Source organism: Trachymyrmex septentrionalis, unplaced genomic scaffold (assembly GCF_001594115.1).
Source record: "Trachymyrmex septentrionalis isolate Tsep2-gDNA-1 unplaced genomic scaffold, Tsep1.0 scaffold44, whole genome shotgun sequence".
NCBI lineage: Eukaryota > Metazoa > Arthropoda > Insecta > Hymenoptera > Formicidae > Trachymyrmex > Trachymyrmex septentrionalis.
This window is the reverse complement of record NW_017305611.1, coordinates 3,158,106-3,169,855: the sequence shown is the minus strand read 5'-3', so window position 1 is coordinate 3,169,855 and position 11,750 is coordinate 3,158,106. Positions and strand designations below refer to the sequence as shown.

Below are 11,750 nucleotides of genomic sequence, written 5' to 3'. Positions count from 1 at the left end.
CTTAGCCTCGCTAATGGACGCCTCCGCTCGATATCATCGCCGGCCGTTCGTTATCTAAACGTGAATAATTATCTTCCGCGACGCCAGTAGATCACGGGAGCGATATATTTCTTTTACGATGGTGCGTGTATATATATATATATATATATATGTGTGTGTATGTGTGTGTATGTATGTATGTATTTATGTATAAAACTTTATACCAACAGCAATGATGTGCATTGGTCAGCGTATATGTCTAAATTTAGCTATAGCTTATGTAGTTATAGGACTACAGTTTTACGTAAACTTTCATTAGTTTAGTGACTTTTAGTGACGTTCCATTACAATTCACATTACGATTTAAATAAGGTAACTCAAATTTTCACTGAAAAAAACGGTGCATATTAATTTTGAGCTTTGTATACATTTTAATTTATACAAATTATTTTTAATGAAAAATTCAATATAAATATACCGTACTTTACTAGGCTTGCTTATACCTTTGTTTTTTACTGTATTTTTTATTAATTATAAACGGTATTTTAGATTGTATATTATCTATTATGTATACATATGAATACTTTACTTAAATGAAAGATTCATATGTACTTCAAACGAAGGAAGGTTCTTGTTTTTTATTTTTATACATTTACATTTTTATAAAATGTAGAATATTAATATTAATATTTCTAAGAATTTGGGAGAATGTTTTGTTCTTATAGTTTATATTCTTGCCTAATGCTTTATTTTGTTATTACAGATTACAGAAAGTATTTATCATCATAAATATAAAATATGAATAGTATTTCTTTTTATTTAAGATATAGTCCTCTATATATATAGAATCGACTATTTCTCTTTAGATTTTATTTAAATGAAGTGACATTTTTTATACTTTATCGTAAGGAACAAAGGATAATCATAGCCTATTTGTGTAAGAAATTTTATAATACTGATCGCCTGCTCTATGCGTTACACATGATAAATGACGAGTTGTCTGTGTGCCACGAAATATATATTGGTTCATTACATCTCGTACTCTTTCATAATATAAGATAATATTTTTTAGATACGCTCAAGATGATGCTATAATTTTATATAATTCGTAATGGTTGCTAGTGAAATAATTACTTGTTTTCCTTTACATATATACATATTGCGAAACAGGTGTCTCAAGATTCTGTGAATAACATTTTAATAAGTTCTATATCATTTTTCAATTTCTATCTTTTTCTTTATCGCGTATATAAGCAAAAAGATGTTTATTTTATATTCTGTCTAACATTCCATGCTTATAGTGACTAACATATTGTGTACGTCATATAAATATTTGTATTATTTTTGTTATTTATTTCTGTTTTTTAAGAATATACTTTTACGTTTTAAGTCTGCTTGGAGAACACATATGTGTTATGTAATAGCAATATAATTCGAAGTCAGTAAAAAAAAGATTTTTTTCTCCGATTTCGAGAATACAGATATTGCTTTATTAATTTTATAAAACGATTTACTACATTTGCATGAATAAATAATCATACAAATTATCATATAAAATAAGCTTTACAATTGATGTACAGATCTTCAAGCAGCGTACAAATATAGTTCGTAAGTTTATACTTTAGCATTTTTGTTGTTTAGTTTATTGAAAATAGTATATTGCATATTTAATATGTAATAGTTACCCAGCTTATAACAATTAATTATATTTTTATTGCATTTGCAATTTTTATATCATGTGACATCGCAAATTTATGTGAATTTATTTGATGTTTACCTGCAACTATCATGATTTAATATGTACACATTACACACAGTAAATTCTATTTACATTTATAAAAATATTCTTAAATAGCATATATGAAAGTAATGGAAATGTGTAGCCTTATATCGCTGAACAGTTCTATAAAAATAATATTGTGATTCTCAAGTCTGTTCTTTATTGCATACATGCATCATTTTATATATTACTACATAAAAATTTTAGTCATTTACAGTTATAAGTTATTTACGTCCTGTAATAATTCAATTTAAAACAATTATTAATACAATAATAATTATTTGGAGATTGTTAAAGAGAATTAAATAAGCGGTAATGCAATTGCTTTATTATTGGCATGAGAGCGTGTTAAATGGATTTCCTTATTTTTAATTACATTATTCCAAAATGGTCTCGGTGTTATATGATTATCCTTGGTACTTCTGATGCCAGATGCTAATATTACATATTACAAAATATCTTATTAATATAACAATGGAAATAATAATCTTTTTTCTTTTTTTTTTTACCTGACTTCCAAGGTGGGAACACATGTAGCTGACTTTCTACCGAGAGAGATTCAGGGTTAATTGTTATAGATAAATGTGGTCCATGCTGAAAAATTGCTCTCGAAATAGATTTTTTGAAGGCTGGTGGCAAGTTCAGAGAATCTATAATAAATTTTCTGTCTGTAACTGTGTTTCTATCTAAAGGAAAAAATCATTATTGGCATACTTGTTATATCATCTCCTAATGGGATTTTAGTTGCCTTTTTTATTCGTTGATTGTATTTCTCTATTTTAAATTTTTTCATAAAATTTCGACAAATGTCAGTTACAATTTTTCCGTCGAGATTAGCTGTATATGAAATAAAATTATAATTGAGTAATAAACGTGAATAAGTGAACAAATATTGAATGTGTAACTTTACCTAGCGAAACACTGTTTGCAATCAGATTTTCCTTATATCTGTAAGATGTTGTAACAGGATTACCTTGTAAAGACAAATCTTTTAAAGAAATTAATGTACTTATTGTCGCAGTTAAATCGTCTACATTATTGATCAAATTATTTTTTGCATTCAACGTATGTAATTCTTGAAATCTTATTAGATTTCTCAAGGATGTTATTTTGTTTTCAGAAATATTAAGAACTTTTAGACACATCTAAAAGAGAAAATGTTTATAAAAAACAAATCTCAATGATTAATCTATATAATGAAAATCTTTGAGATTCAAAGATACTCTTACAGATAAGATAAAAGCGCTGCGTGGCTCAAAGCATAATGATTCACCGAGTGGTATTTTCTGACTCTCGATATGCAATTCTTGTAATTTCTTTGCATTTTCTAATCCTTCAACTACAATAATATTATTGTGTCCTAGATAAAGCTTTTGAAGATTCTCTAGGGATTCTAAATTTTCCATTTTCGTTATGGTATTATGTTGTAGATACAGATGTGTCAAATTATATGCAAAATGTAAATTCTTTATTTTTGATATGTTATTATTCTGAAGATATAAGACTTTTAAGCTTCTGTAAGTAGTGATGTTGCCCTACATAAAACATGAAATTTTATATGCATTGAAAATAAATTTTATAATTTATTAAATTGATATAACTTACAATACTGCTGATAAACATGTCATTCATATATAAGTGAGTCAACTTCCACAATTCATCTTTTTTTATTGTTTTACTGAGTGATTTACTAGTTAATATTTGAGAACACTTTCTTTCGACGATATCTGTTGTTAATTTCACCATGCTTGCAAGAGAAATATAAATTATGAAAGTACAATAAGCTGTCTGTAAAGATGGTCGCAGAATTTCATTGATCAAACACAGGACGTAAACATCACATAACGACGATATGACATATCAAATAAATCAAGTTTTGCACTTTCAAAAGTGCTGCGATTTTATGTATACGAACTAAAAGTAAATTTATTTCTTATATGTTAATAACTTATATGTTATAAACATAATATTACAATTCGATTTAACAAATAGGTTAATCTTCTAGCTAATCTAAGCGAAAAAATTTTTGTTCGTTTTTTAACCCTTACGACGATATAGATTTTTGCACCATGGCGAGACTCTAAACATAAAAATAATAAATATTAGTATACGTTTTGTATAAATAAAAATGTATTACAACTTACATGTGTAATTGTCAGCACTCCTTTTGAAGACAAATGATTTAAATCTTTTATGAGTTTTTCGATTTGATACTCTTGTTTAATAGTCTAAAAGAAAAATTAATGTTATTATCTTCTCTCTTTCTTTCATACTATATTTTAAAACATTGACTTAATTACCTCTAAAACAAACTTATTTTCGATATCATTTAAAAATGGTAAAAGTGCGGCAGCTAAGTGCGCCTGTTTACTTTGAAAACAATTTCTCACGATTACGGTGAAGTCTAATTCGTGTGCCACAGGACACGAATATAGCAGACAAATCGCTTCTATGCAATTATTAATTTGCTCCAGATTTGGATTTATGTCCATCTCGCTAAATGGTTCGGAGATAATCAATTGCCATCCCATTTTATAACCATTACAATTCACAATGCCATTTTTATTTCGTAATTGTAATAAAACTTTTTTTAAGTCGCTTACCTAAAAAATACATATTTAGTATAATTTTCGAAGCAAAAGAATATATCTAACGAATTATAATCGTTACAACCATTCGTAATTTTGTCATCTGAGTTAAAGTATTATCCCAAAGTAGAATATCATTTATTTCAAACTCGATGCAAATCTGCGCTATAACAGAGAGAGCATAGGGTAAGTGACGCTGACTTTTCCATAAGATCTGAACAAGCTCCCGTTTACAACACGTTTCAAATGAATCAATACTATAACATAATCCTAATGATTCTAATTTCCCAATGTACTGTAACGATTTCATATATTTTCTGAAATATTAAAATATTAACGTTTTATTGCAAGATAAATCTATATTCTCTCATAGTTCATTATAATCTGTTTTGTGTTTACCTAAAGGTACATATATCTTGCTTGATTAATTCCTCCAACGTAGAAGTATCTACGACAGTTTGCAATATCTGAAATACTCGATATCGTACGTTACAATTATATTCAGTATCGCCGTGACGATCGCCAAAGCCTATGTTTATGAGAAATTGTGTAAACAAATCCATATCTCCATATTCTAGCATGTAACATATCCTACAAGTATATTTTAAGATCAATTATTGATCTAGAAATTGACAATATGAAAAAAAGGTATACTGATAATATTACTTAAGTAAATTATCTTCACAATCTGTATTCTGATCAGATTCTTTTGGCGCTAGAAACGTCTCTGTAAAGCTTTGAGACAATTCAGTGTATCTGGTATTGGATTGTAGCCATTCTTCCAATAAATCCATACGCAATTTTATCATATTCAACGAAAACAATTTACCCAGCTCGTTAACAGCAGCATTAATATCGGGTCTATATTTGGTTGCGGTTCGATATCGTAATGGTATACTTTTGTCATTATACAATGCGTATACTAGCTTACTCGGATGATCGATTAGAGCAAGATATTCATCCTTCTCCAATCCGTACGTACGTAGAATATGTTCAGACGTAAATGTTAAATATTTGGATTTAATTTTCTGAAAGCAGACGCCACATAAGAGTCAATTTACCACACACATAGAAGTCAATTTACTTTTTCATATAACACATAAAGACACGATGATTACAGAGATTACCGTACTTCTAACTCCTTTCCTTCTTTGAACTTAATAGAATTTTGTGCCGCTAGCTGAGCATACTCGTAACATTCTTTTGCGGCAGCAACGCGATCAGCACCCGGAGGTGTATAATTTACGATATGATATAATGCTGCAGTACCATAATAAAATCCATCTGAGTCTGTCAGCCGTTGTATACATTTTTTGCTATCTTTCAGCAATGTGGAGTTTTTTGAATAAAGCGACCATGTAGTATTTTTCGATTCAATAGAATTATTTGCCCATTCTTTTGCCATTTCACCCTTAATAGCTAATGAGCATATGAGATGTGCTTCTAAATTAAGTACAGGTGCAATGTCAAGCCATTTATCATAGGTTTTTAAATTTAACTCAGGAGCTACAGTAAGAGAATTAATAAAAATTAAGTTAAATAATCACTTAAGTACTAATTAAGAATTTATTTCTAAAATATATTTACTAATAATTTTCCAAATATCGACTTTAAGCAAGAATGGAAGTCTCCATTGTGCTATCGGCGGCAACGTACTATGTCCAGGATTAAGCTGTACCCATTCATCATGTTCCATTGATGTAGGAGGCCTAACATATATATGATTAAACTTAAAATTAATATATGGAAAATTATTATAACTTACCCACTCCGAGTGTAATTTTGCAAAAAACAGAGATAATTCCTCTTTTCTATATTTTTATCTCCTATGAGATCCATTAATATAATGAATACTTCATAATGGTAAAACGTGATCTATATGTATAAATTTAAATATAAAATTTTTATCATAAGAAACTATACTATCAAATGTTTTTATAACTTACGTGTTGCCATAATGTAGACATACATTGCTTCAACATAGATATATCTTCCATTTGCGCAACGACTGCATTACATTTTTTTCTTAATTCATCGACTTCCTCTTTACAAATAAGTAACTCTATAAAATGTCATTCAATTATTAAATTTGCATTCGACATTATGCAAAAATAATGTATACATACATAAAAATATGTATATAAATGTTAAATTGTCAAATTTCCTCTTGTCACAAATACTTATTTACCTTTATTTACGCTTGTATTCGAAATGATTATCGTTGGATTCCATGTTTTTAATAATACTTGTAAATAATGCAAAAGGCAATCATTGAAATTAAATCCAAAGCTACAACAGTAATCCTTTAGTAAGGGAATCATGTTCTCTTTATTACTGCTTATGATCTGTTGTAAAATTTCTCTTTTGCTCGAAGCACTATTTATTAAAACCTCTAAAAATATTCACGTGTTAAAATATGTACCTACATTAATGTATTCAACAAGATTTGCATATAATATAAAAATAAAATCGATCATAACGAATATGTGTGTGTGTGTATGAGCATACCTTTAGAATTTATCGAGTAATTTGACAATCGTTGTGCCCAAATATGCAGTAGCTTGTAATTCTCAAACGTCTGTATCAATGATCGATTTTGCCCCAAGCGCGAATATTCATATCCTAAACTTGAAAATGTACAATGTCGAACATGATCGATCTGAAATCTACAAATTTTCATCTTTACACATTATTATATTAATTTTCTCAAAAAATAGATTAATTTTCTTACGATGCAGAAACTGTGGAAAGCCAACTGCACGCTTCTTGTTCAGATAACATAAAGAGAGCCGACAGTCCCAAATGCAAATCAAACGATCGTCCAGTGCACAACTTTCTCAATAAATTTATTAGAAGCTGTGATAATATACATTTAATTTCAGTTAATCTCTCTTCATTTCTTACAGACGTGCTAGTATAGTATATGAAATAAAATGTTTTGAAAATTTGCAGTAAAGAATAATCATTGTGTTGAGGTTGCATCTTTCTTGTATTTTCCAAGAAACTAGTTAAGAGTTGATCCATTTGTTCCTATATATAAACAAATTACAAATTATACTGATATATCACAAAGTATTTTTTATAAATGGGACGTATATAATCTACAATACATACATCGCAATTTGTAATTTCATCAATATTGATTTGATTTGAATAATATAAGTGCAAAGACATTGCATCTTTAAATAGGAACAACAATTTTTCATCCAAAGATATTGCTTGATCCTTATAAATTGTATATAACTTCCAATTAGATTGCGATACAAGTTTCTGTTTTGATTCAAAACAATCTTGAATAGGAAAATTTGGATATACATTGACACAAATGTAAACCATTAGTGCAGATTGTAAATCACCTGAAATATACATTAGTTTGCAATAATTTTTGTCATAATTTGAATCATCAATATAATTGCGATACATACTGTCTTGACAAGTATTTAATATCGATATACTTAAACTTTTGACAATTTTTACAGCGTTGGTATCTACAGAAGAATGTTGTAATATCGATAAGCATATCTTACGTATATTCTTAAATTTTTTAGACGTCATATTTAAATCGTTATCATCACTATAAAGACATAGGAGAAATAAATAATTTATATATATTTGTAGATATAAAATTATAAGAATAAAATATGTAAAATATTTACTCAACAAGATGTTCTAATCCGTTTAAATCCGTTAAGTTTTTCATCCGTTCTAACATGGATAAAGTGGCATATGATTTTTCTAATTCTAACAATTCGGCAATTTTAATAACCATTTTGTACATTACTGACCAATCGTTCTCCTTAATATCTATTAAATTATCATAAATAAATTATAAATTCTTAACAAGTGTGTATATTGTATTTAGTTATAAAAATTAAATTAGAAATTTTACTTAAAAGTGATTTTGAAATATAGTTTTGCAACACAAATGACTTCCGCATATGATAATCTTTCAAAGAAATATCAATCTCGTAATATTTCTTCAGTGCATACAATGATTTTAAATCTTTTATCATTTTGATAATGTTGTTGCAACGATAAAGACAAACATTTGATTGTGTTAACAAGTTATATATTTTGAACTCTAAGCAACCCAATATTTCCATGTGACACATCAAGGATATTACTGCATTCTAAAAGCAAATATTGAAGATAATTGATTATAATTTAGAAAAAACAATTTTTATTAAATTAACACTGTATCGAAGGTCATTACTTGAAAAGAGAAAGCTGCAATAATATAATTAATAATTCCTTCACAACAATATAAAACGCTGGCAGTATCATTTTCCAAATAGTGTAATATATCCATTGCTTGCTGGAGATTTCTAAAACAAATGTGTTTGCAGATTAGATAAATGTTTTAATATACTTTACACACACACGTGCGCGCGCTCATACACACACGCACATACACATTCATACGTTTTACCCATTTTAAAACTTCAAAATACATTTTTTTCACGACATACTTTTCATTTAATCGAACATTTATGCACCGACAAAACGCATCTTGTCTTAATTGTTGATCGTCTTTAGTTAGCACATCTATATCGTTAATCATAGAATCACGATTTTCTTTTATTATGCGTGATATCAATCTCTAAAATATAAATAATTAATTAAATGTAACAACATATAAAGATATTACAGAATAAGATACCACAACTTATACCAACATTATTTACACCAATCATCGCATATCCATATTTTTTTAAGATAAGTTTTGTTGGAACGTAATCGTATTCAGCTTTAATTTTAAAAGATAAATTATGATCGTAATTAATGCTTGTTTCTGCTAACGTAGCTATAATTGAACTCCAGGGCACTGGAGCTTTTCTTAAAACTACTAAAGTTTGTTCCAGTCGTTTCTGTTATGTAACATGTAACATAAAACGTTGCATTAAATGAATAAAAAGATATTTTACAAGTTACAATGTCGCAAATAGTATGTATCTCTAATATTCACCTCTATATTATGTATAAGGCTTATTATAATAGTAACTCTTTTTTCCCATGCAGCTTCTTCATTAAACCACCAACTATACGAATTTTTTATAGTTTTCTGAAAGTACAAAATGTTACAATATACGCATTTATAGAATAATTATTAATTAAAAATTTAATATTATAAGTAATGTATTATGTTTTCAAGTAAAATTAAAGAATGTATTATATCTTTAAGTAAAATTAAAGAATAAGAATATTATATGTACAAAACAAATACAATACGTACCTGAATATACGTACAAAAAACAGTATCATTTTGTAAATTGTTATTAAATATATATTGCTTTAGGAATGTATTTACAAAATTCGATATTTGGTCAAGATGTATCTTGTCCAACAACATATAAATCGCTTCTACAGGTGAATCAATATATATGTCAAGAGGTACTCTCAATCTATTGGGTAATTTAAAAAATAACATTAATTTATAAGCCAATTAAAAATTACAATATTACTGACCTGTGAACCATCTTCAATTGTTGAATGTCGGTTAAAGCTTGAAATAGGACCATAAACTGTTTCAATAAAGAGTTCTGATATCCGTATTCTTGATGAAAGTATACTAACTGATTATCTTCGAATTTGAACAATTTTATGAACTTTCTAGCAAATTCTATGCCGATTTCTGGCCATTCCATATGGTGAGATATCTCAAGATATTTTAGTTTTTTTAAACTCCAAGACATAATCTCATTTATTGCATCAGGCAGTAAGGATAATAATGTTGGTATAAAATGAATAAGCCAAGGCCACAAGCACGATGGATCCACATCGTCAGGTAAAATTGTAAAAATACTTTGTACAGTTTGTATAGATATATGTTTTGCAAAATCAGGAAGGTGTCTCGTCCAAATTAACGTAGCAGATTTAAGTTGACCCTGTACAAATATTAAACAATATAAAGTATAATATAGCAATTTTTGTAACTTTTTACACCGTAATATAAGTATAATTATAATCACATAATACCATATTTAAACAAGTAGTACATTCTTCCAATAAATTTGCTTGTGAAAATCGTATCCATTCTTTCATACTTGCGTCATTGTTCAGTAGCGTATCTGTCTCGGTATCTTGAATCATATGGAAAGTCTCAAGTCTATATAAAGCGTCGTTTATTATAGATAGACTGGTATTCAACGAATCATCTATATTTTTTATCTACAAAGAATATGAAACATCTACAATGAAACTGAATGTAGAAACACTGAATATTATAGCGATTAACGATACAAACAATAAATACCTTAATATTTTGCATTATTTTTTGTCGAGCATATAAATATATACGTCTCATTTGTATATAATCAGAAATGAGGGCTTTACTGCAACATTCAATCACATATTGCACGTTTTGTATTTTATTTAGAATATTTATTAATGTATCTACGTTGACCGAATTAGCAGTAGATTTTGCCCAAGGACTAAGCTGTTCTATGAGTAATGCTGCTTTAGAACAATAAATAAGTTCCATTGAAAGATTTGATTTTCTTGCAAAAGCTTCAGCTGCATCAAATTGTCTCTTCTTTAATAATTTCGCTAAACGTATTTCGGGAATACTTTCCAATATCGTTTTTACTCTAAACGTGTCGGTAATACCAGCCTCAATGTTAGTAATAATACCTTCTATGTAAAATAGATTATCGGAAGCATGTAAAATCTTAAATAAATGAGTATTGGCAGATACGTTGATTTCTAACTTCTGTTCAAAATCTAAAAGAATAAAAAGTATCTCATTAATTTATGTAAAAACTAAATTATTTACAAATAAAAATAATATATTTACCTGGATAAGAAATAATACGTAATGTATATGTAGCATAATTGTCCTTAAAATGTGTTAAAAGTAAAATTTCAGAATAATCATCATGCTGTATTACATCAAAATCAAACACTGGGCCATCACATATTTTTAATGTAAGAAATGTATTCAGACATACCATACTTAATATACTGTCTGTACGTAGACATAGCATTTTACTAAAAGATAAAGTATTTTTATGTATCATGTAACTTAAGATATGTATAAATTCAAAAGTACAACAAACTAATATATATTAGCATAATTAAAAAAAATTTTTTTAAATTTAATTACCTGCTGCCATGTAGCGGTTTTATCTTTTTATATCCAAAAGAAAATACACTTTGGAAATTGATGTATTGTTCATTAGGCCAAGTAAATATTGAATTTGTTCCAACTATAGCTATCGATAGTTCGTCTGATGATACATCTATTGTAGTGCTAAGAAACTGTAACATATTTTTTATAAAATGACATGGAAAATGAAAACCATGATATTTATATAATTTTGTTTGAATTGAATATTTATAAAGATATTAATAAATTCTTTAATATATATTACCTCCTGAGAAGGAAATCCTTTGAACAATTGACA

The 11,750-nt window shown here is 27.7% G+C and overlaps 3 protein-coding genes across 3 annotated transcripts in view; 1 reads left to right on the top strand and 2 right to left on the bottom strand.

Annotated features, from left to right (window-relative positions):
* Window positions 1-2,002: 2,002 nt before the first annotated feature.
* LOC108751387 (protein phosphatase 1 regulatory subunit 42-like) lies at window positions 2,003-3,761 on the bottom strand. Its single transcript, XM_018491533.1, has 6 exons — window positions 3,365-3,761; window positions 2,989-3,294; window positions 2,670-2,904; window positions 2,474-2,596; window positions 2,269-2,409; window positions 2,003-2,194 (listed from the first exon to the last, which is right to left on the bottom strand). The coding sequence occupies exons 1-6, from the start codon at window positions 3,503-3,505 to the stop codon at window positions 2,061-2,063; spliced, it is 1,080 nt and encodes a 359-aa protein (XP_018347035.1). The 5' UTR covers window positions 3,506-3,761; the 3' UTR covers window positions 2,003-2,060.
* Window positions 3,762-3,788: 27 nt separating this feature from the next.
* The window catches only part of LOC108751390 (kinetochore-associated protein 1), a 9,620-nt gene continuing 1,658 nt past the window's right edge, over window positions 3,789-11,750 (bottom strand). The window contains exons 3-26 of the mRNA XM_018491538.1: window positions 10,601-10,980; window positions 10,324-10,515; window positions 9,814-10,232; window positions 9,581-9,749; window positions 9,314-9,409; window positions 9,024-9,215; window positions 8,817-8,947; window positions 8,561-8,574; window positions 8,004-8,151; window positions 7,773-7,921; window positions 7,462-7,703; window positions 7,079-7,377; window positions 6,856-7,013; window positions 6,536-6,739; window positions 6,294-6,409; window positions 6,113-6,222; window positions 5,935-6,056; window positions 5,480-5,853; window positions 5,014-5,375; window positions 4,747-4,938; window positions 4,433-4,664; window positions 4,060-4,362; window positions 3,904-3,987; window positions 3,789-3,839 (exon numbers count right to left, since the gene is read on the bottom strand). Of these exons, the coding sequence (XP_018347040.1) occupies window positions 3,804-3,839; window positions 3,904-3,987; window positions 4,060-4,362; window positions 4,433-4,664; window positions 4,747-4,938; window positions 5,014-5,375; window positions 5,480-5,853; window positions 5,935-6,056; window positions 6,113-6,222; window positions 6,294-6,409; window positions 6,536-6,739; window positions 6,856-7,013; window positions 7,079-7,377; window positions 7,462-7,703; window positions 7,773-7,921; window positions 8,004-8,151; window positions 8,561-8,574; window positions 8,817-8,947; window positions 9,024-9,215; window positions 9,314-9,409; window positions 9,581-9,749; window positions 9,814-10,232; window positions 10,324-10,515; window positions 10,601-10,980 (4,724 nt within the window). The 3' untranslated portion in view covers window positions 3,789-3,803. The remainder of the gene's footprint in view (window positions 3,840-3,903; window positions 3,988-4,059; window positions 4,363-4,432; window positions 4,665-4,746; window positions 4,939-5,013; window positions 5,376-5,479; window positions 5,854-5,934; window positions 6,057-6,112; window positions 6,223-6,293; window positions 6,410-6,535; window positions 6,740-6,855; window positions 7,014-7,078; window positions 7,378-7,461; window positions 7,704-7,772; window positions 7,922-8,003; window positions 8,152-8,560; window positions 8,575-8,816; window positions 8,948-9,023; window positions 9,216-9,313; window positions 9,410-9,580; window positions 9,750-9,813; window positions 10,233-10,323; window positions 10,516-10,600; window positions 10,981-11,750) is intronic.
* LOC108751383 (angiotensin-converting enzyme-like) overlaps window positions 11,730-11,750 on the top strand; it is a 16,873-nt gene continuing 16,852 nt past the window's right edge. Inside the window, exon 1 of the mRNA XM_018491525.1 lies at window positions 11,730-11,734. The gene's annotated coding sequence lies outside the window, so the exon portion shown is untranslated. The remainder of the gene's footprint in view (window positions 11,735-11,750) is intronic.